Below are 23,372 nucleotides of genomic sequence, written 5' to 3' on the forward strand. Positions count from 1 at the left end.
TTCACTGATCCATCACTCAGTTTCAACTCATGGCTGTGGATTTCTTTACAGATTTTCCAGGGAGAAGATAACAAACATGAAAAACAGATCCACTTTTTTTAAAAAAAATCCATTTATATCCCGCCCTTCTCCGAAGACTCAGGGCGGCTTACAAGCTTAGCAGTAGCCTTCATTCTATGTATATGCCTGCTTATTAGGGCTTTCACACACACCCCAAGCGGCATTATTACAAAGTCAGCTTAATTGCCCCCAACAATCTGGGTCCTCATTTTACCTACCTCGGAAGGATGGAAGGCTGAGTCAACCTTGAGCCTGTCAGGGATCTTTAGAATATGGGAGTAGGGATGAAGATCTTAGTGATCTTTGTAGTTTGATATGTATAAACTACATATGTGCATTAGCATTGCAGCATTAAGAAAGAACACGGAGAATTTTCAATAGATTTGATTAAATTACTTCATGTAATATGTAATCATTACTTTTTATTCAGCACTCACATAAAGATGTCATAGGAAGAAAACAAGGGGATTTTAGATAACGAATTAGAAGAGAAATGTGTTGGAACTCTTTTATACAAGTCAAGGTTTACTAACAGCCTCACTGAGGAATTTTGTCAAAAGAAAAATGAGTTGGCAAGTATTGTACTGTACATTGCAAGTGTTAGCCAAGTGCTGCATAAATGGGGTGTGCATTTCAATAATATACTATAACATATTGTGTTGGAGTTTTATTATGTTTGATTTTTTTTTAAAAAAAATCTCCTGTAAATAGAAAACTATCATAGCATAAATGAAGCTGGAAAAGGACCACCTTCCCAGGTGCAGTGGGTTGTCCCTTGGAAAAAAACATTACTTTTTAAATAAAGCTGTACAGTCTACTCTTCTCTGGATTCTACCACACTGTCCTGCTGCATAAGTAGGCCATATAACTCAAGACAAAACATAGTTCATTACAAATTTTGTCACTGAAGTTTGTAAAGTGGGTGGATCGGAGCTAAGAATTCTAATATTAAACATTCTTATCCAGAATGTGCATGGGGAGGAAAGGATAATGTTAACTGGTACATGCATTTTAATTCTGTAATTAAAGACACGTCTGGGAAACCAGATGCAGTTAGTGGGGCACATAGTGGAAAACAAGATTTGAGATTTCAGTGTGGCATCAAAAGAACCAGCTTAGTAGATGGCGCTGCCTTGGGAGGAGAGGCGATAGACGGCCGAGCCTCTTGTTGTTTTTCAGGCCTCCTGCGGCGATATTCTGCCGTTTCCAGCCCTGGAGAGGCTGGGAGAAGCGGAGGGGGCATCTTAGGAGGCGAGGTGTGATGCAATCACCTCAATGGAAAAAGGAAAGCACCCCGAGGATCCGGAGGCTTGAAAGAGGGCCGCAGTTTGGCAGCCCCAAAGCCAATGACTCGGCAGTTTGAGAAAAAGCAGGGAAGTGAGAAAGAGTGGAAGTGAGTTTAAAGACTTTCTGAGCGAGCGCGCCGGCGGGGTGCTAAGCAGAAGTGAAAGGAGCGGCAGCCAGTTATCGGAGGTGGTTTTGGCAACAAATATTTTTCTTTCCTTCTTTTCTTTTCTTTTTTTCTTTTTTCTTTTTTTTTGTTTTGTTACCCCTTTTGTCTTTTGCTGCCGTGAATGCTGATTAGAGGCTTAAATGGACTTGTCTACGAATATGACATGATTGGTGGAAGCTTTCTCTTCCCTGAAAAAGTTAGTGTATTGCTGACGGATATTGATGTGACTCCTTCTTTTTTTTTCTACCTAAAGAGCGGAAGTGAAATTATTAGAAGGAAGTACGGGGTTTGTGATAAAGTTTCTGGGAAGGAGTCAACCTGTGGTGTACAGTAGTGTGGAGAAACCTCCTGGGACAAACTGAAATGTCTTTAACGACAACGTCAACTAAAACCTTAAGGAAGGCCCCTACCTTGACAGCAGCAGCCTTTCCGGTTACGACGCCACCAGGGGTTAGGAAGTTGATGGAGAACCTACCAGCGACAGAAAAATCTGCTACAATTCAAGGGATTTATACGATGTTACAAAATATGCAGGACATAATGGAGAGGAATTTTGACAGCTTGAAGGCTGAGTTGGGGGACATGAGAGAGGAGATGAAGGAAATTAAAGGAAAATTGGGTGCAGTCCAGGTGACTCTGGATACGCATGAAGAACAAATTAAAACAGTAGAAAAGGACTCTGAGAATATGGAGAAGCGGATGGAGAAATGGGAGCACAGGTGCACGCAAGCATCCAAGAAGCTGGAAGATGATATGGTGTACCTGGAGATGGAGAAAGCGGCCTTTTTTTGCGCTTCCAAAATGTTACGGAAGACAGAGAAGAACAGCTGGAAGAAGTGGTAGGAGAAATGATTGCAGACCTGGTGGGGAAAGAGAAAAAAGAGGTTCAGTGTGATATTGATGAGGCTTTTCGAGTTTATACCAATTATGCCAGGCGATACAGCCTCCCTAGGGAAGTGCATGTTAGGTTTACCAAAAAGGCGCTTAGAGATGAAGTGCTCCATAGAGCTAGAGATCAACCAATTCAGTATAAAGGCCGTCCGGTTACAATTCGTAAGCAACTGCCAAGAAGGGTCCGAGAGCAACATCAACGCTATCAATTTGTTACTTCGCAATTGAGGAAAAAAGGTGTGACATATAAATGGCTACTTCCAGAGGGGCTCCTGGTGATGTGGGAAGACCAAAAGATAAAGATTGAGAGTCTACGCGACGCACAAGATTTCTATAAAATTTTTTGTGGGACTAGTGATCAGGAGAGTGATGGAGAAGTGGAGAGTAGAAGTCAGAGGGAGGAGAGGAATCTGGGGGGAGCAGAGGGGGGAGGGGGGGAGGGGGAGAGGGAAAGGGAGAAGAATATAAGAGGGTAACTAGACAGACTGCCAAATCTAAGGCCCCACGTAAGTAAGGATGCGTCAAGGGGTGAATTTTTTGACACTCAATGTTAATGGTCTCAGTGCTCCTGTTAAGAGAAAAAATATCTTAACCAGATTAAGGAAATGTGGAGCTGATGTATTATGCCTTCAGGAAACTCATATTAAGAAAAGCCAAATTAATTTGTTGAGTTACTCTAAACTAGGGAAACTATTTGTAGCATCTGCTGAGGAGAAAAAGAAAGGTGTAGCAATGTATATTAAGGAGTACTTGTGTCCTAAAGTATTATGGGTGGACCCGGAGGAGAGAAGCCTGATGCTGGAGATAGAAATGGTGGGAAGCAAAGTGTTACTGGTAGGCATATATGCACCTAATAATAATCAGGGAGACTTTTTCCAGAAAATATATCGGAAAATATTAGATCTGGAGTATGAGCAGATGTGTCTCTTGGGGGACTTTAATGTGGTGGTAGATAGGGCTAAGGATTACAAAACAGGGAGGGTTGATTTGAAGAAGAAAAAAGGGAAAGATAGGAGGGTCTTACCCAAAGTATTTAGGGATATGTATGAAGAATTTGGCCTTAGGGATATATGGCGTGTGATTAACCCAGCCTCTCAACGTTATACCTACTACTCCCCCAGGCATAACTCATGGTCTAGGTTGGATATGGTATGGTTGTCGGATGGGCTGATACCTTATGCAAAAGATGCCATGATTTTGACAAACGAATGGGCGGACCACAACCCGGTGGCTATTACATTGATAAGGGGGAGTAGAGTGAGGAGTAGATGGATGATGAGCCTGGAGACCCTGAAGGATACGGGTTTTGTGCAAAAAATTAAACAAGAGATAAGTCAGGTTTTTTTAGAAAATAGGATGGAAGGGATGCCCCTACGAATAGTTTGGGATATGGCTAAAGCTTATTTGATAGGCTTGATAATAAAACAGATGGCAGTTAAACGTAGGAAGGAGGAGGAAAGTAGGAGGGAAATTGTTGAGCAACTTACTAAGGCAGAGAAGGCTCTCCAGGTAAACCCACAGAAAGTGTACGGGAAGGAGCAGGTGGATTTTTGGAGGCATAAACTCAACCTTGTGGACCAAGAGAAAATAGCACGTCAAATTAGGGTGGCAAGGCAGAACTATTTTGAATATGCCAATAAACCAGGGAGATGGCTTAGCTGTAGAATAAGGAAAGAGAAGGAAAGTAGAAGAATTGAGCAGTTAGAGGATAAGAGGGGGACACTGATAGGGGATAAAGAAGGGATAGAAAAGATAGCGATTGAGTTTTTTACAGAATTATATCAGGAAGAAAAGGTTCCTGAGGAGAGGATTAAACAATACCTGACAGAGTCAGACCTTCCTAAGTTATTTCCTAATGAGAAAGAGGCTTTAGATCAGGAGATAACAATAGCAGAAATTGAAAAAGTGGTCAGACAACAGAAATGTCAAAAAAAACCCAGGCACTGACGGAATTCCTGCAGAATTGTATAAGGTATTAGTGGAAGCGTTGGGAAAACATATGAAAGATCTGTTTAATGAAATTTTGGATGAGGCTATAGTCCCGCAAACTTGGTTGGAGGCAAATATTAGTTTGATTCCCTTTGAAGCATATTAAAAATTATAGGCCAATATCCCTTCTTAATTCAGACTATAAAATATTTGCAACAATAATTGCAGATAGATTAGAAATTTACTTAAACCAATTCATACATACAGACCAGAATGGGTTCCTTCCCACTAGACAAATAAAAGATAATCTCAGAATTATATTAAATGTCCTGGAGTATTATGAAAGCCGACCAGATAAACAATTAGCTTTAATATTTATCGATGCTCTAAAAGCATTTGATAGGGTTAATTGGGATTTCCTGATGTGTCAGTTGGAACATATGGAGTTTGGGGCTAAATTCTGTAATATGATTAAAGCAATCTATACTAAGCAGGAAGCGAGATTGTTGATAAATGGGAATTTAACTGACAAATTTGATATCTGTAAGGGCACTAGGCAGGGTTGTCCACTCTCCCCACTTTTATTTATCCTAACCTTAGAACCCCTATTGAGAATAATAAGGAAAGATGAGGAGATTCCTGGGCTTCAGATAAGAGACCAAATTTATAAACTGCAGGCGTTTGCAGATGATATGGTCTTCGTTTTGGAAAATCCTTTGGAATCCAGCACAGAATTACTAAAAAGGATTGAGGAATTTGGAAATGTGGCTGGTCTACAAGTAAATAAAGATAAGACAAATATATTGACAAAAAATCTTTAAAATATAAGTAAACAGATGTTAGAGGACACTACAGGGTTTAAAATCGTGAAGAAGGTGAAATATTTAGGAATCTGGTTGACGGGAAGATGTTCAAGTATTAGGGAGGATAATTATTCTAAATTACTGATACAAACAAAAATGGACCTGGGAAAATGGGGTAGGATACAGTTGTCATTATTAGGAAGGGTAGCCACGGTGAAATCTTATGTTTTGCCGAAATGGAATTTTCTTTTTCAGACAGCACCAGTTAAACTTTCGCTGAATTTTTTAAAAGAGTTAGAGGGGGTAGTTTCTAGATTCGTTTGGCAGGGGAAACGGCCCAGGATTGGGGGAAAAAATGATGCAAGAAATTAAGGAAAGAGGGGGCCTTGGCCTACCGAACTGGGAACTTTACTATCAGGCTGCCCTCTTAGTTTGGGGCAAGGAATGGATAAGTCTAAGGAATAATTGATTGTTGAGTTTGGAAGGATTTGATTTGCTGCAGGGATGGCATGCAGCTCTTTGGCGGGAAGGTACTCCTCCAAGCAAACAGTTTACTTGCCACTACATAAGGGATATACTGATTCGGAATTGGGATAAGACAAGGGCTAAGTACTATGCGCAAATTCCGTGTTGGTTATCAACTTTGAAAGCCTTGACCCATCCGACCCTACTCAAGAAGGGAAGAAGACCAACTTACAAAGAACTTTTAGATAGCAGGGGAGAACTCAAAACACGACAAGATCTGGCTCAGCAAGGGTTTCAATTGGAGTGGTGGGCCTACCTGCAGATCCAGTCAAGGTATAAGAAGGATAAGGAAGGAAGGGGTATTTATCTGAATCTGCAGGAATTAGATAAGATTCTGCTGGGTCCAGAGAAAGGGATGATATCTAAGTGTTATAAATTGCTGCTAACTAGGGTAGTAGGGGAGGAGGTGGTAAAAGATGCGATGATTGCCTGGGGGAAGAATTTTGGTTATGCACTTCCACTTGAGAAATGGGAAGAGATTTGGTGGACTAATATGAGGCTGGTGGTTTCCACGTCATATAAGGAGAACATATACAAAATGCTTTATAGATGGCATCTCCCTCCGGCTAGACTTTCCAAAATGTTCCCCAGACTGTCGGCCGATTGTTGGAAGTGTGGTAAAGGGATTGGCACATACTATCACTTATGGTGGACATGTCCGGAAGTGGTTAGATATTGGATGAGGATCCAAAAATGGATAGAGGAAATCACAGGGTGTTTAGTTGATCTTAAACCAGAGACATATCTGCTTGGCTCCAGGTCTGGAAATATTAAGAAGGAAATATGGTATTTGGTTTTACATATCTTAACGGCGGCAAGGATGCGGTATGCTCAATTTTGGAAGGCAAATCATACCCCGCTGGATGAAGTTATAATTAGGAGAATACTTGATTGTGCGGAAGCAGACACATTGACCAAGAAGTTGAAGGGTAAAGAAGAGACACCAGCATTTCTATCATGGAATAAATGGTATATTTGGATGGATAAAAGATTAAAGAAATAAGGGTGGCTTGGAGGTTGGTCAAAAATGAAGTGATATAGTCTTTGTTAATGAATAAGCTTTGGAGTTGGATGGTTATAAGAGACTTAATGTGGAATATAATTGTTAGTTTAGAAGTAGATATAATGTGAAATTTTTGAAATGGTTTTCAATTTTTTGATTTCTTCGTTTTTTGTATATTGTAAATGTTTTTTTTTGTCTTTGTCGGTGTATGGTGTGTTTTTAACACGAAATGTAAATAAAGATTTATTTAAAAAAAAAAGAACCAGCTTAATTTCTATATACAATTTAAAACGTTACAGAAATTCCCCAAGGATTTGCTGTGAAATATTGCCTGACGTAACCTCAGCAATGTTAATAATTCAGCTAAAGCTTTCAATAATGAAACTGTATTTGTACTGCCCTCAGGCTCCTTTTTATTTTATGCATTATCATTCCTTTATTGCTTCATAACAAAAGCCCCTTAGAGATTAGAAATTGTGGCCTTTCTTGTTTCTCATTTTGCCTTTCTACTGAGAATTTCAATTTAGAAAAAATGATTCACAGAGGACTTTAGTCTAAGGGGGGGCAGTAGGGGAAAAAACCCCAGATACTTTGGCTTTTTAAAATATTTGTAGCAGAAATAACAGAAATAATTCTGCACTTATGATCAAACAATCTGAGAACAGGGAAGAAGAAAAGAGTATGGTAATTAAAAAAAGGTAAGTAAGCAGTGAATATAATAGAGGACAATATAAACACAGCTGTTTTGGGACATCTATTTGAAAAACATATAGTGATAGAATGATATTTATCCAATTTCCAAATAAATATATATATCTATTGTTGTTGATGATAGCTTGCATGTGCACAAGAAGCTGACCAAGATTTTTAAGTACCTCAAAATGTCTGGGATTCTGTCACATCACTGCTTGAGTTCAGGTTGCCTTGCAGTTGTAAACACTTTGCAAAAGCTGCAGGAGAAATCCCTACATAAAACAAATTTCAGATCCACCTTTATGAATAAGATCACTATGGAAGAATTGACACTATTTCCAATTTACTTTTCATCAAGAAACCATTTTTATTGACTCTTACATACCTGAGACACGTTGGATAGCTCCAAGGGAGAAAATATGGTTCTCGCTTACTTGTCCACTGCCATAAAGGCAGCAGTATATTGATTGCATGCTAGGGAATGGTTATTTGATGGAAATAGATTTGTAATGTAACACATGGACAGTTTGCTCCTGGGAAAGCAATACTGTAGGAGTTTAGTCAGAGGGTGTAACTGAGAGAGTGACAGTTGAGACAAAGCCTTCCTCAGCATTGCTGGCTCAGACAGGTTAGATTAGCAATTGTTTATGGGAACTCAGACTCAGAACATCTGGAAGGAATTAGGCAGGGAAATATGAATAAAGAATAGAACTGCTGGTAGTGGATAGTTTATACATTTAACAACAATAAAAAATAGAATACAGACTCAGCCAACTGTAAGTTATTTGCTTAATACAATAGGTGAACTAGATTTCCCAGTTTTTCAGAAACCAGCATAAATCAGAGAATGCTCCTTCCACTGGTTGCATAAAGAAAACTTTTTGTGTGTATGATACATGAAGATCTCACTCAGGAAAGGAAAGCCTTTTTTCATGTGTGACGTACTGGCTAGAAGGAGCCCTGGAGTATGGAGAATATGATGGCAGGTGTAATCACTATTGGAATTAATTGCCTTCATTTGAAGCCACACCCAGCCTCTTAAATTAATTACAGATATTCCATATCTACATTGTCCTATTTCTTTTCCTGATAGTGTAACCAATGTTCACTTTTTCATGATTTTCAGAGGAGAACAGCCAAGCTAATTGCTTGCCATCATCCCAGATTGTATGTAATGCTTTGGCAGGGAAGATTGGTGGAAAAGCTAGAAGTATGTCAGTAGTGGCAGTCTTATAATGGAATCAGCTCCATAGAAAATTCTACCCAATATTGATTATTATTCATGTTTGTTACTATAACATTAAAATCTGGATGATTTGAAGTATTTAAGCTTCAACTTCAGTATTTGTCCTTCCAAAAAACAGTCAGGGTTGATTTCCTTTAGGATTGACTGATTTTGGCAAAAAAGGTACAGTTTGGGAGCATAACTCTTCTTGCAAAATGTATGCTAGTGCACCAAAACATTAGTGACTTGCTTTTATACTAGCCTATATGTTGCGTCTAAGAATAGACTTATTATGCCCAGTATATGATTGTGGGCCAAACAAGTTATTAAATACATTTTGCATTTAATTAACCAAATTACTTAGCTATAATGAGGACCCAGATTGTTGGGGGCAATAAGCTGACTTTGTAATAATGCCGCTTGGGGTGTGTGTGAAAGCCCTAACAAGCAGCCATATACATAGAATGAAGGCTACTGCTAAGCTTGTAAGCCGCCCTGAGTCTTCGGAGAAGGGCGGGATATAAATGTAATAAAAATAAAAAAATAAAAATACTTGTGCACTTTAATTTACCTGTACAATCTTGTAAAGTATCTATATATTTTATTAATTTGCCTGTATGTAATGCATTCTTTTCTCTTTTTTTAGCCTGTTTTGAGTGTTTTTATTGTTTCTATAGTATGATTAAATCCATCTTTGTACTGCAAGCATGTGATGGTCTGGTGAATTGCTCTTTTACTAGAACTGCATGAGAGAGCATTCCCCCGCAACCTCCAAGGGTAACAGGTGAACTAAGGAACTGCATGCAAGACCACATGGCCCACATCAGTTTCTCTTCCTTAGAAAAACAGGAAAAGAGTTCCTAATGCTGACTCTTTAAACAACCTGACTCCTGGAGCAGTTGTCATGTTGGCCTTCTGACAGGACTAGCCTGCTAGTGATTGATTCAAACAGGTTTTCTCTTACATTTCACAGGTGAGAACTAAAAAAAGGAAGATTGAAGGTGGCAGAATATCTCTTCAGCACTGAAGGTGATAGAATATTAACCAACCTGTAAAAATTCAAACAGACTCTTTATACCCTGCTTCTGCATTCTTCGGCCTTACTCGGGGAAAGTTTTCAGAATGAATTTCCTTCGGAGGCGTCTCTCAGACAGTAGTTTTGTGGCTAACTTGCCAAATGGTTACATGATGGACCTTCAGCGTCCAGATAATTCCACCAGCAACCCTGTTTCCCCAGCAACAGAGAGGAGGCAGCAGCCAATTCAGCATCCAGCTGCTCTTTCTTCTGGTACCAGCATCTTCAACTCTATCTCCAGTGCCATGAAGCAAACCACACAAGCAGCTGCAGGACTCATAGATCAGTCAGCGAGTCCTGTCCCTGTAGCCCACCAGAAACCCCAAATTCTCTTGATAATTGATGACCCCCACACAGATTGGTAAGTAGGCACATTTTGTTTGTTGCTTGTTTCAGCTGCAGTAATCCTGAAGGTCTGAACCCAAATTAATGCCTCTGGAATGCATAACTCAGATGAATTTATTTCTTTCGCACACCATATAACGTATTCTGAATGTGGATCACTGTAGCTTAGAAAATGTAAAGCAATGTCTAAAATATATAATGAAAACCAGAATTAGCAGGTAGCCATTAAAGTAACAGTATATTAAGAAAATATGCAATGTCATTTATCTCAAAAGAAATGCGATATTATTTACAAAGTGATGAATATCTTGGAAAGGTTGCTACTGGGATTCAAAGATACATGACAGATTGCAAGGTTATAGCTATTTGTAGTGCTTGAAATGAAAATAATTCTACCACATTTTATAAACAGCAGATGAAGTTATCGCTTGACATTTTTCATTTGAAAATTGGCCACTTTAAAAATTTAGATGATTTTAATTCAGTCATATTTGAAGTGCCCCTGTGACATCTATGAGAATGTTAGTCACTGTTATTTAAATCCTTTGTATTCAGGGAGCCTACTTTGCGGATATTTAAAACTGAACCCAACAACTTGTTTATTTTATTCTTTCCTCCTGGCCATGTGTCAAATGCTTTCTAACAGTAACTTGACTCATTGTCTAAAAACTATCAGGAGCCAGAATGTCTGTCTATTAGTTTTAAGAAGTAAGGAGAGGTAGCCACCAATGTCTTACCAAATATTTTTGGTAAAAATTATGCTAATGCTGGAGTTTTCTTAGGATAGATTTGTCTGCTATCTTTTGTAAAGAAAGGCAAGTTTCTGCGTTTCTCCCCCACCCCCCAAAGCTGTTTATGAGTTTTATGCCCCTTGTAATTGCATTAAAAGGACACCAGGCGTCAGTACTTCCTCAAGTACTTCCTCATATACTGTAGGCACAGCTATAATAACTGCATATTGAGGGCTCTGCAATCTGGTATCCCACCTATTTATTGTCCAATGGATTTTCAGTCCAATAAGCAAAATGAGGAAATATGCCTTTCTGCTCATTCAAATGTATGACCAAGCTTTCCATGGATCATAGTATCAATTATACATAATATTCCTAAATATAAGAACTTATATTTGTATAGGTTACAATTAAAATATTTTAAAAAGCCTTTCCCATGTGACAAAAGTGAGAAACCAGTTGTCCTCAAGATGTGCTAAATTAAAAATCTGGCCACCCCACCTTTCTTGGTCAATGGGGTGAGGTACTAGGAATGTGGTAGGTCAGGAACATTTGAAAGACCCCAGGTTTCTTTCCTAGCTGTGGTAGACCTTTGGGTGGAACAGGTTCAGGGATTATTATTATTATTATTATTATTTTGCTATTTTTATATCTTTTAATAATCTAGCTAATCATATATAATACATCCATGTAATTTAGCTGAGAAAAGTTCATGCTTATTTCTGCTTGAATAATTTATTTTGGAGCCTCTTTAATTTCCTAAGAGTACCTGTCAGGATAGGATTTTAAAAGCCCAGGGAAAGGACTACAGATGTGAACGTAAAGCATCAGGAAACAGAATGGCAGTACTCCATGTTACTGTACGTCAGCCAAATCTAGGCACATGACCTCACTCAAGAGGAAAAGTTTTTTGCCAGCTCTAAATTAAATTATGTTCTTGCTAGACTGAATTCTGACCACATGTTAACCTTTTCCAGCAGAAACAGATTCTGATTTTATAATTTTTGAGGTGCTCTCTGAGCTTGATTGTTTTATTGCAGATGTTTCATTAGCCAAAGTAGGTGGCATCATCAGTGCACCAAGTGAACCAAGGTCATCCCACTCTGCCAGGGATGTTAGTTTCTCACGTCCTTACCAGAAGCAATCAAAAGCTTGCTATCTACAATTCCAAACTGTGGCCAATTGACTTCTCGTAGGTGTGTTCGTGTAATATCATGAGTTTCATATGTCTTTGACAGATGAACTGAATGGAATTTAAAAACATGCTTAAATATGACAGATCATACTTTTATTTTGGATTTATTAATGTGCCCATAACATGACATACTAATAATACTTTTCATTCATTTCATTCAGTGATCATGCCAACATGTAGAGCAGAGCTCCCCAAACTTTCCGGGTTGGCGGCAAGGAGGGAAAGGGAGAAGCTGGGAAATGTGTGTGTGCTTGTGCATGCGCAAACAAGCATGCACATGGCACTGCTAGCACCCAAGCACATGCGCAAGTGGGCTGTACACACCCGTGTGATGCAGGCAGTGGATTAGCATCCCCGCACATGTGCAAACTTGGCCACTAGTGCCTGCACAGTAGTGCTAGCAAAATTGGAGGGTGCACGCACATGTGCGTGCACTCATGAGCCATTTCAGCAGCCTGGTGGTCAACAGGCCACAGCCTGGTACGGGCCACAGGCCACAGGTTGGAGACCCCTGATATAGAGAATATTTGTCTGTGGATTAGAAGTGACTTTCCCTTTACAAACTTGGGTAGCATCTATATGTTATAAAGTACTTTTATGTCTAATTCTGATGGTCCACCCATAGTAGCTTTTTAGAGACAGTCTATTTAACTGAGTACAATCAACTTACTCACTGGAGAAAGCAATTATGTTGGGAAGAGTTAGCAGTAAAAGGAAATCAGACTGCCAAAGAATGTATTGGCTGGATATCATCAAAGCTGACATCAGCCAGAGCAGAGAAAATCTCAAAAAAGCAACACAAGATCAGAAGATGTGGAGAGATCTGGCCCACAGAATCACCATCTAAATGGATAACATCATTCATCAATCAACTTACAAATGTACAGTACAAAAGTAGCTTCCCCTATATTCAGTGGGTGTTATTCTTTAATATAAATCCAAATTTTCAGCTATTTAATTAACTTTAGCACATGCAGTGCAAGCAGTTTTAATTGCATTAATGATAGCTAAATTTGAACTTTTAACCATTGCTGGAATTAAATCAGAGATTTTATTCATATATGGATGGCCAATTTGTGGCACAGATACCACAAGAGCTTATTATATAGAGATTTTGAACATCAGTAATAACATGATGTGTAAACTCTCTAGAGTCTAACTTTTTATAAAAGGTCAGAAGAGACCAAAAGAATTTCCCAGACAGAATATATCCTTACAGAATTAAGTTATTTTTAATTGTATTCTATCAATGTTTGGAAAATTTAAGGCAAGGGAATTTGAGGACAATAAAGAACAAAGATAATGAGGGGTTTGGAGGTGACATCTAATAAAGAACGGAACTGAGTATGCTTAATTTAAAGAAAAGAAGGCTAAGGGGAAGCAAAATAATACACAATGCTTGTATTGTTTTCATAGAAAAAAAGGATATAAATTTATTTGCATAATCCTGAGGTGGGACAAGAACTAATGGGTGGAAGTTTTACAGAGAGAGATCCAAACTCAAAATAAAGAGGAATATTAGTGGAACAGTCTACCTCCTGGATTCATGTGTGCTCTATCACTGAAGGGGCTTCAGAAATTGTACAGCCATTTGTATAGGATGATTTGTGGATTTTTGCTGTGCAACCAGAAGTGTTCCAAGGTCCCTTTCAATTGTATGATTACATGATTCTGGTTGTTTATATTAGCAAGTGCTATTATTTGAACTCAGCTAAAACTGAATTATTAAGTTCATTGCAATGTTTAGAGGACTCCTGATTGGAAATACTTCACTCGGTAAGTAGAGTGTAAAGTTTAATAATTGCTTCTCTTACATGTCTACATATGGATTATTCTGAATAGGGAAACAAAAATGCACCCTTTTTTCTACCACAAAAACAGAGAAAGATTGTGTAACTCTAGGGAAAAAATAATATTTAGAATTCCCTTTCAACTAGCATGTGGAAAGAAAATAATTGTAGTCTTTGAGTGTTTTCCATACAAAAAAAAGATGACTTGGAATTGTTGCAAATGGTTTGCACACATACACACAACACACAAACATATCAGATAGCAGCTCTGTCTGGGTGTAGCTCCAAAGTCATGAACTTCTGCACGTCTTTTGCATTTTTTCCTTTATAAACATTATCAGTGTGAAAATATTAATCGTGTGCTTAAATATATGCTGACCAGTGTCATTTTGATGTAAGAACAGATTTAACCTAAAACTAGCTGAACTATCATTCGCAAAATGCATTCAGTAGTTGTTTCCACCCTATAAAATATTAAAAACAAAATCACTGCAATCCTGAACAAAGCAAATCAGAATTACAGCATATAACAGCTGCCTAGAAATTCTGAGCCTGATATAAAATTCAAACTAAAATCAATTAATGTCTTTGACTCCAGGTAATTTTGTCAAATTGTCAAGACCAATAGCACTTCTCACATAACTGTGTAGAGTTTCATAAGTCTGCTGCCACTTATATCTATACTTTATGTAGTATATATTTAAAGCAACTTAGGATCCAGTTTTCTTGGCAGAAAAATAGTCAAGAACTATAAGGATTAACATTGATACAAAAATAGACATAAGGGGTCTGGAAAATATTTCCTCCTAGGTTATAAATATAGTCATGCAAGTCAAATTTGGTAGCCTAATTACTTTAGCAGAGTTTCTTTAAATGTACTACATTTAACCTTCTAGGGCCTTGTTTGGAATATGCTACTGAAAAGTAACATACTTTGCAATGTTTGATTAAAATAAATACATTTGTTATGCAGGAAGCATTAAGAAAGTAGTTCATTATATATTATTAAACAAAGAAACAATCTTAAGAGAAAGTAGAATTCTGAAACATTACTTGTAATATTTTAGTTCTTGAAGAACTGTTTTATGTTGATATTACAAATCAGCTAATATATTATTATAACACATTATATTCTTCTCAATATTTTGTTTAATACTGCACAGTAGTAAAGTTAATAACCCATTTTGGCCATAAGGGAAAAACTACGCTAGAAGCTCTTTTCAGACAGCATTGCATTAGGTTGAACTTTGTAAAGTTTACAAAATGATGTAGAATGTTTTCAAACATTCAAAAACTCTCAATAAAGTAGCTGTATTAGGTTTAGTGTTTATTCTCCTATTCTTGGGTTTTATCAGTTTAACTGTACTTATTTTGGTTATTTTTACATTGTCATGGAGTTTTTTTATTGTTGTCTTGTATGCCACCCAGAGTCACACACTTATGAGATGGGAGCCTATATAAATCTACTAAATAAATAAAATAAAACAAGATATTTACGAAAGGTGATGGCAAGATACAGATAGATACAGATAGAGAGCACTTGCACATGGCCACTGTTATCACTCTTCAAAGATGCCCCAAAACCTTATAATTGAATGTCTTATAGTGGATCCATGATTATATTCACCACGCTCATAATGGAAACACTTGAGTTAATGTACACTAATTCGGGAACACACAAAATGCCCTCTGTCCACAAATCCCCTTCCCAAATCTTACACTGCCATGTTGTTTATGACAAGGAATGAGAAAAGTGATGGTTGTGGCTGCAAACAGTTCTGCATCCCCAGTACAAGAAACCATGGCAAGAATGGGAAAAGCAATGAAGTCAAAAAAGAAGAAAGGTTGGAGAAACTCTTTTCCAGCAGGTGGTTTGCTTCAAAATGTGGGGCAGTTGACTTCCTTGATCCCGATTATCTGCTTTTTCTGCTGGCTATCGTACATGGATGGTATACTAACAGCCAGACCAATTAGGCACTCAAAGCAATTTATTCAGAAGCTCCAGGAAGCTGCCTGACTGTGCCAAGTCTTGGCACAAGATACGAGCGACTATATGCAATAAGTTACACCATTTCATTTTATTCTTCAATGAGTTGGCAGTTCTATGCAGTAGCACTAAGTATAAAAGTGGAGGAATGTAATTTATAGTTGTCAAAGGCCTTCATTCCAGCCTCTCTGCTGAATAGCATATGATTTATTACTGAAAAATCCTAAATGGTACACCAAATGTATGACATATTTTTGAGAGACTAAAGGTAAAGGTTCCCCCGCACATGCGTGCTAGTCGTTTCCGACTCTAGGGGCCGGTGCTCATCTCCGTTTCAAAGCCGAAGAGCCAGCGCTTGTCCGAGGACGTCTCCATGGTCATGTGGCCGGCATGACTAAACGCCAAAGGCGCACAGAACGCTGTTACCTTCCCACTGTAGTGGTCCCTATTTTTCTACTTGCATTTTTATGTGCTTTCGAACTGCTAGGTTGGCAGAAGCTGGGACGAGTAACAGGCGCTCACTCTGTTACGCGGCACTCGGGATTCGACCTGCCAAACTGCCGACCTTCTGATCGACAAGCTCAGCATCCTAACCCACTGAGCCACCACGTCCCTTTTTGAGAGACTAGTGATATGTATTTATTTTATTTATTTAAAACATGTAGCCACCCATCTGATATAACATTCTGGGCACTCCCTAATATAATATAGGAACAAATACTTAACATAAACTTATAATATGAACAGTAGTGGCCTTTAGTAGTGTACAGTTGCATTCAGAACAAGTTGTGAAGATATTAAAATAATAGCATGTATATGCACAAAACAAACCTGAAGGGGGGCATCATTTGCATCAAAACATTGATACACATGTCATCATTTACTCCCTCCTTTCTACCCCACTCCTCCGACCCCAAGACTGTGGATTAGTTCATTCATATAAATAGCCTTCCAAGATAACATGTTATGCAAGCCAAAAGTGCAGCCAAAGTGTTAAAAAATAAGCTATCATGGTTTAGAGATCTGACAATGATATAAAGAAGGTATAGAAAATATAGACATAACTTAAAATTAGGTTTACATGAATGCAATGGGAGAAACCCAAACGCACAGTGACATATAAAGTAGAGCTAGTGGCATCTGGAACTGGAATTCAAGGTGAGTTGAGCCAGAGCAAAAAGTGACTGAGTTTGTGTGGTCATATAGCTTTCTTTCTTCCTTCTCAGCCATAAAGGTAATGATTGAAAAGGAGGTGGTTGGGAAGATAAGAGTGGACTTTGGCATTAAGAAAGGTAAAGGTTCCCCCGCACATGCGTGCTAGTCATTTCCAACTCTAGGGGCTGGTGCTCATTTCCGTTTCAAAGCCGAAGAGCCATTGCTTGTCCGAGGACGTCTCCGTGGTCATGTGGCCGGCATGACTAGACACCAAAGGCGCATGGAACGCTGTTACCTTCCCACCGTAGTGGTCCCTATTAAGAAAGCTAGATAATGCTAATTCCACTCTGAAGCTGTCAGGTTGTGGTTTCCTTAGCCTGCTCCTGTCTGCTTAAATGAGCTCCTTAAGTGAAGTGTGTGCAGTTGCAGATGGCATAGCTTTAGGAAATGAGTTGTTTTGGCTGTTAGAATGCACATCATTTTATACACTGATTATAGCTGAAGTGGATTTATAAGTTGCACCACCTGCTAAGGTAGTTCAGGCATGTCACCCATGATAATTGACGCGGTCTGAAGACCTACCTATTTGAGCAAGCCGGCCTGGCCTGATGGGGGATGTGCTGGGGTTTTTATTGGGGATTTTTAATATTATTCTACTGTTTTTAGCTCGGGCTCTTATTTAATTCTTTTTTAATTTTTGTATTCTGTATTTTTTATGTGCCCTGTTCACCGCCCTGAGTCCTTCGGGAGAAGGGCGGTATACAAATATAATAAATGAAATGAAATGAAATGAAATAATAAAGCAGGTATAGTTTGTAGGACATGTGGCTTGAGCCCTATAACTGTCTGTAGTTAATCAAGGAATAAGAATTTCCCTTCTCCACAGGAAGTATTTCATAACTGGTATCCCTCTAGCTATTGTACCATCCTATTCACATTATTATGTAAAGATTCAGATTATCATTCTTGGTCCTTGTTTAACTCTTAATTTATGAATTAAGGATAAGAACAAAGAGAACTAGTTCCTACAGAAGAATTTTATCTACAGCTTGAGGAATATACTGAAAGAAAATGATGGGTTAGATTCAGTGCTTTTTTTGTAAAAGAAAAAGGTGCCGGAACTCATACAACCTGCCTTGCCTACCCTACAAGGTTCCATCCAAAAAAGGTGCCGGAACTCCATTCTGAGTGTTCTATGAGAAAAAAAGCCCTGGTTAGATTACAAATAACAGAGGGCTGCTATTAAAATGAATAAATAAGAACTATCAAATAATTGGAAATCTAGCATTTTAATAAAACCTAATGACTTACAGAAATGGCAAAAGTAAAAACAAGGTGTTAGTTTGTGAGAATGCACTTTCTGTCTTTTCTTTTGACATAAAAATGGTGGAGAGAATCAAAAAATCCATACAGATCAACTTTATAACTGCTGCCTAGATGGCTCCTATGAGGTTATTTTAGACTAGAACTAACAAAGATTTACATCGCAAAATGTTCTTTAATATGTAAACAATTCAGGAAATTAAATTAATTTAAATTCAATTCAGTTCAGGAAGTTTAAACAAACAAGTAGAACAATCCAGTTGTCCTTCTTTGTCAATGGAGGGATATGTAGATTTGCTTACAAGTTTATAATCAACCAGACCACTGATCTTAGGTTCCTTAAGATGCTAAACATTTTCTGTAGTCAATCAGTTCCAAGCAGTAAGGCAATAAATGAAACCACATGGCTATGTTGAAGCACTCTATACCAGTCCACGAATCTGCAAAAAAAAAAAAAAATGCCAGCATAAAAGTTGTATCCTGATCTGCCTTAGCATAGAAGCTGGTAAGTGAAAAATAACAGAATCTCTTACTATAATGTGGAGTAAAGTGGATTGAGTAAATATTGGCAAATGTTTAGAGCAATATATTTATCAAATAACTCAACTAACAAGTCAGAATTTGGAGATGGTCCCTGCCAGGCTATTTCTAAACATACGTCTAATCCTGTCCTAAATGAGTGCTAAACCCATATCTAAAAATGGTCTGGATAACTTGTTGCAGACACAAAGGAACGGCATGGGATACAGCTGAAGGAACAAATGAGTGTTTGTTTTGAGCAAACTCTGTTCTTAAATTGTGTTACAAGAATACAGTAATGCTTATTCTCATAGCTGCCAGCTTTTAGGAGGGACTGGGCATGGTCATGGAGCTAGAAAACTAAAAAGTATGGCCATGCAAAATCCCTTATTAGTTGAAGCAGCAGAAAATCTGTAATATACACATAGTGGTCACAGAAAAAGCAGCACACACTGGCAGAGCCTGGATCTCCTTCCTAGTTTAACTGTTTGTACAGCACAGGACTAGTCTCCTTTCTAGAGAATATTATCCCTGATTCTTAAATGCAGGACTAATATTCTTTCAAGAGCACTCTAAATTTGTGCTTATGAGAAGTGTTGGAAGAACAGCAGTCAGATGAAGACTACACTGGGGATAAAAGGAGTTAATTCCATACCATGTACTTTTATGAAGCAGCAGGAAACACAGTCAACAGTATAATGGAATCTTTCCTGTCTCAGGTCTCACAAAGAGCTCTCTGCTATCCTGTACAATCAAGAATCTAAATGCTCTAATTTGTAACTATGTCACCTATAAAATGATTCATAGAACTACACTTTATGCAACTATCTCTTACCAATAAGCATCCTACATTTGACAATTCCTCTGCCAACAGGTAATGGGGTCCAGATAACAGGTTTTTTTTGGGGGGGAAATAAGGGTTTTTTGGCTCCTTTGCCAGGATGGCTGCTGAACTGTAAGGGAATTTTTAATTTCTTGCTCACAATCTGCTGATTTTACTGCCAAAGCTGATTCTTTAGCAGTCCTGCTTCCTGGACTTGAATAAGAGCACCAAGATGGCTTTTGGATGGCTATAGATTCCCCTTGTCAGGGGACTCTTGATGATTCCTGTTCCCTTTGGGAGCAGTCAGAAAGGACGGGACATGGGCTTCCGGTTTGCGTGTGCAGTGCTTCTGGACACGCAGGAACAGTCCACTTCCTGCCGTCCATTTTTTCTTTTTTGGAGGACCCTGAAAATCGCCTGGAGGGGCAATTACTGAGAGGAGGCCTTCCCTGTGGTCGCAGAAGGGCGGCAGCCCTCGGCTTGAATCTGGGACAACTCCTTTGGCTCAAAGAAGAAATCAGCCATAAAAACGGCCGATCATTAAGCTGCTCCCTGCTGAAAGCCAAAAGCACTACCTAGCACTAAGAAGCAATCTGGAGGACCTGGGTGAGATTTTACCTTTCTTACTCCCTTAACTATTTTCCTGTGTGACTTTCCTGAAAATTTCCTTCCCCACTTTTTGAAAAAATGGCAAATATTTACTCTGGGAACAAATCTTAAAGCGTTAAAGAAAATCAAGTAATTCAGCAAAGAATTTAAGTAATTTTATCTGTATTTACTAAAAAGCTCTTATTTTTTGGTGGGGATCTACTACCCTATTTCCTCTGTAAGCTGTGAATTAAAGAAAAAAATTGGACCAATGCTACAAAAGTTTTATATTAATTTGGGGGGGGAAAAGAAAATTTTTACATTGCATTTTATATGCTATTGATGACATCTTGTGGCAAAATACATCTTGTGGCAAAATACATCTTGTGGCAAGTACATTTTTCTCCTGTTGTGAGAGCTGACTGAATAACAGCTCTGAATAACAGAGCTGTCCTTGACATTACTTTTAAAGATAAGTGTGGGAACACCTGGCACTGAAAACAACTCTTGGAGATGGATAATCTTTGACTATTATTAAAATAGCCTCCATGGAAGATTTAGCTGCAAACAACAACAAAATGAATGTAGATATCCCACCACTTGATTATAAACTGATACTGGACACGATTTTGGCAATGACAGAGCAAATTAAAGCCAAGCTGCAAGAAAAATCTGACAACTTAAAGCCACCAAATCAAATTTTGACCTTAAATGAGGAAATAATAATCCAAGAGCAAATAAAAGAAGTGGAAACTAACACTAAAATAGGAGATTTCAAAGAACAACAAATGCAACCTACAGAGAATCTTAAAGTCCAAACTTCAATGTCAGCTACAAAACTTACAACTCAAAAAGCAATAGCACTTGAAGAAAGCAATATTAAGAGTGAAGACACTAAAGGCCTTCAAATATACTTTATTGAGAATTCAACTAATCAAATGACAACCATCACACCAGCTACTGCTTTCTACCTAATCCAGATGGAATTGGAAGAAGAAAAAGACGTGCCTGATTTAATGACAACTATATTATATCAATCATCAAAAACTGAATTATTAAAACAAAACTTCAATGGTTACAAAGTGGACACTTTCTTTGCAAAACTGACATTTGGATACTCTCCCTGGATTCAAATAAGGGGTATAGAAAGAAAGGGAGATACATTTGAGAATTTAAAGATGCTAAAAGGGAAGCCTGATTGGCACAAAAAGAAGGCAAGAGTTAGATTTAAAAAACTGAACTTGTTTCTTTTTTGGGATTCCTAAAGATAGAGTATAAAAATATCTTTTAATGGATTAAGGGGAATCTCTAAAAAATATAACTGATTTTACATTTAGGTTTTAGATCTGTAAGGGAAAACAAAAGTAAGCTTTTAGAATATAATTCTGAACTATATTATAGAATGTGGAATCATATATCGAAAGATAGTATTTTAACAATTGATGTATGGTTAAGACAACTTATAGAATATATTAGTTGTTACTTTTGAACTATATTATAGAATCTAGAATTTTATATACAAAAGATAGTATTTTAATAATTGTTGAACGGTTAACACAAAAATATCTTTCTAATAATTGGTGATTTATTAAGATGAAAACTAGATTTTAATGGTAAAACATAAGAATGTTTTGTAATGAACAATGTAAGTTTTGTAGACAAGAGAATTATTCTTTATTGAAATAAGGAATTGTGGTTTACCCAAAAATTAAGCTTTCTTTCGTATATTATAGGCTATTCTAGAATATTCTATTGCAATTAGATAAAATTTAAAAACAGGATATTGATATGTATTAGTGAAAATATATTGAAAACCTTGTTAATTGACTAGTTTACAACTAGAAATGTATTAACTTGACTATTTTGACTATGTGATAATTAAGGGAATCAGAGAGGGAATCTCTGTTGATGCAACCTGAACTATTTACAACTTGTTATTTGTTATTTTGACTACCCAAATTTACATATACATGTATTTGCTTCACAAATACATGTATATGTAAATATTAAAAAATCAATAAAAATTGTGTATTTATATATATATAAAAGAAAGGACGGGACATAAATTTTCCTCTCGGCAGTTCTCTTTCTTAAACATGCCTACGTTTTAACTTCACTTTTTTAATCCTCTGCTTTATTTTGCTTTTTATCTTTAAAAGTTGACCAGTTGTCTAAATGCTGATTTATTTTAACCCTGTATTGGATTTTATCTGGGTTTTTTTCTTTTTCCTTTTGATTTAATTTGTTGGTTTGAATAACTTTCAGTTTTCCATAAGGAAAAACAGTGTGTCCTGAGATGGTGAAAGTGCTTTTACTTAATTTACATTTTTGTTGGGCATTCACTACCGGAATTTTGTACTCTATCAATTTGCAAAAACTTTGGAGTTTATATTTCTTAATAGTTCTTTTAATTTTGGATCAAAATATTTTCCCTGCTCCTCTGTCTTTTTTCTTATTCTGCTTTGAGGAACTCTCTTATCTACTGCATAGAACAACAACACATCAGATTACAGACTAGGGAAGGAGCCTAACATCTGAAAAAAGACTGTTTGGCAATATGCAATTCTTAACTGAAAGCTTTTTAAAAACATTTGATGAACTCATAAAGGCTGTTTAAAATATTCAGAGGAAAGTGACTTTAAATATATTAAACCCACAAAAGAAATGTGATTTCAAAGTAGTAGATTCTCTGAGAAAAAATATGGACTTAACTTAGAAATAACAGAGTTAACTCCCTGAAGTTCAAGCCTGCACTCTTATATAACAGGAAAAAACGGTCTTGGTGGATAAGTTATGGGTCTCAAAGTCAATCACATCACGTGATGTATTGTGAAATATCATGACTTTTTTGCCTTTGTGGAGCTGGGGGCAGTGTGACCTGCACATGACACATCCAGCCCACTGGCTGCCAGTTTGACACACCTGGGATAAGTGATAAATTGGGTTTATTTATCCATAAAGGAGATTGAAAAACATTGGGGAATGGTTTTATTATATTTAACTGGAGAACAACTTCATCTGGTCTCTTTTGGGAAGATAGATTGGCTTTGGAGATTTTTGGCATTTTTTGTATTTAAACAGACAACAATTGATAAGAGGTGGTATTAAAAACAAACATGGATATTTGATCCAGGACCAATCAGTGCTAATTCTTGGGATGATTTTGGTTAGTTAAGAAGCATGGTAAATTTTCTACAAGTTGATTACAATAACAGTTTGTTAACAGAAAGTTTTAGAATTTTAATCTTGTCTTTTATTA

General features: G+C 37.5%; 1 protein-coding gene across 2 annotated transcripts in view; it reads left to right on the forward strand.

The window, feature by feature from the left end:
- Nucleotides 1–9,704: 9,704 nt before the first annotated feature.
- SYN3 (synapsin III) overlaps nucleotides 9,705–23,372 on the forward strand; it is a gene marked incomplete at its 5' end in the record, with an annotated part of 202,481 nt that continues 188,813 nt past the window's right edge. For both annotated transcript variants that reach the window (XM_081331718.1, XM_081331717.1), the window contains one exon: nucleotides 9,705–10,018. In XM_081331718.1, coding sequence (XP_081187844.1) covers nucleotides 9,705–10,018 — 314 coding nt within the window. The remainder of the gene's footprint in view (nucleotides 10,019–23,372) is intronic.

This window comes from Vipera berus (genome assembly GCF_964194415.1).
Source record: "Vipera berus genome assembly, chromosome: 6".
In the NCBI taxonomy this organism is placed as follows: domain Eukaryota; kingdom Metazoa; phylum Chordata; class Lepidosauria; order Squamata; family Viperidae; genus Vipera; species Vipera berus.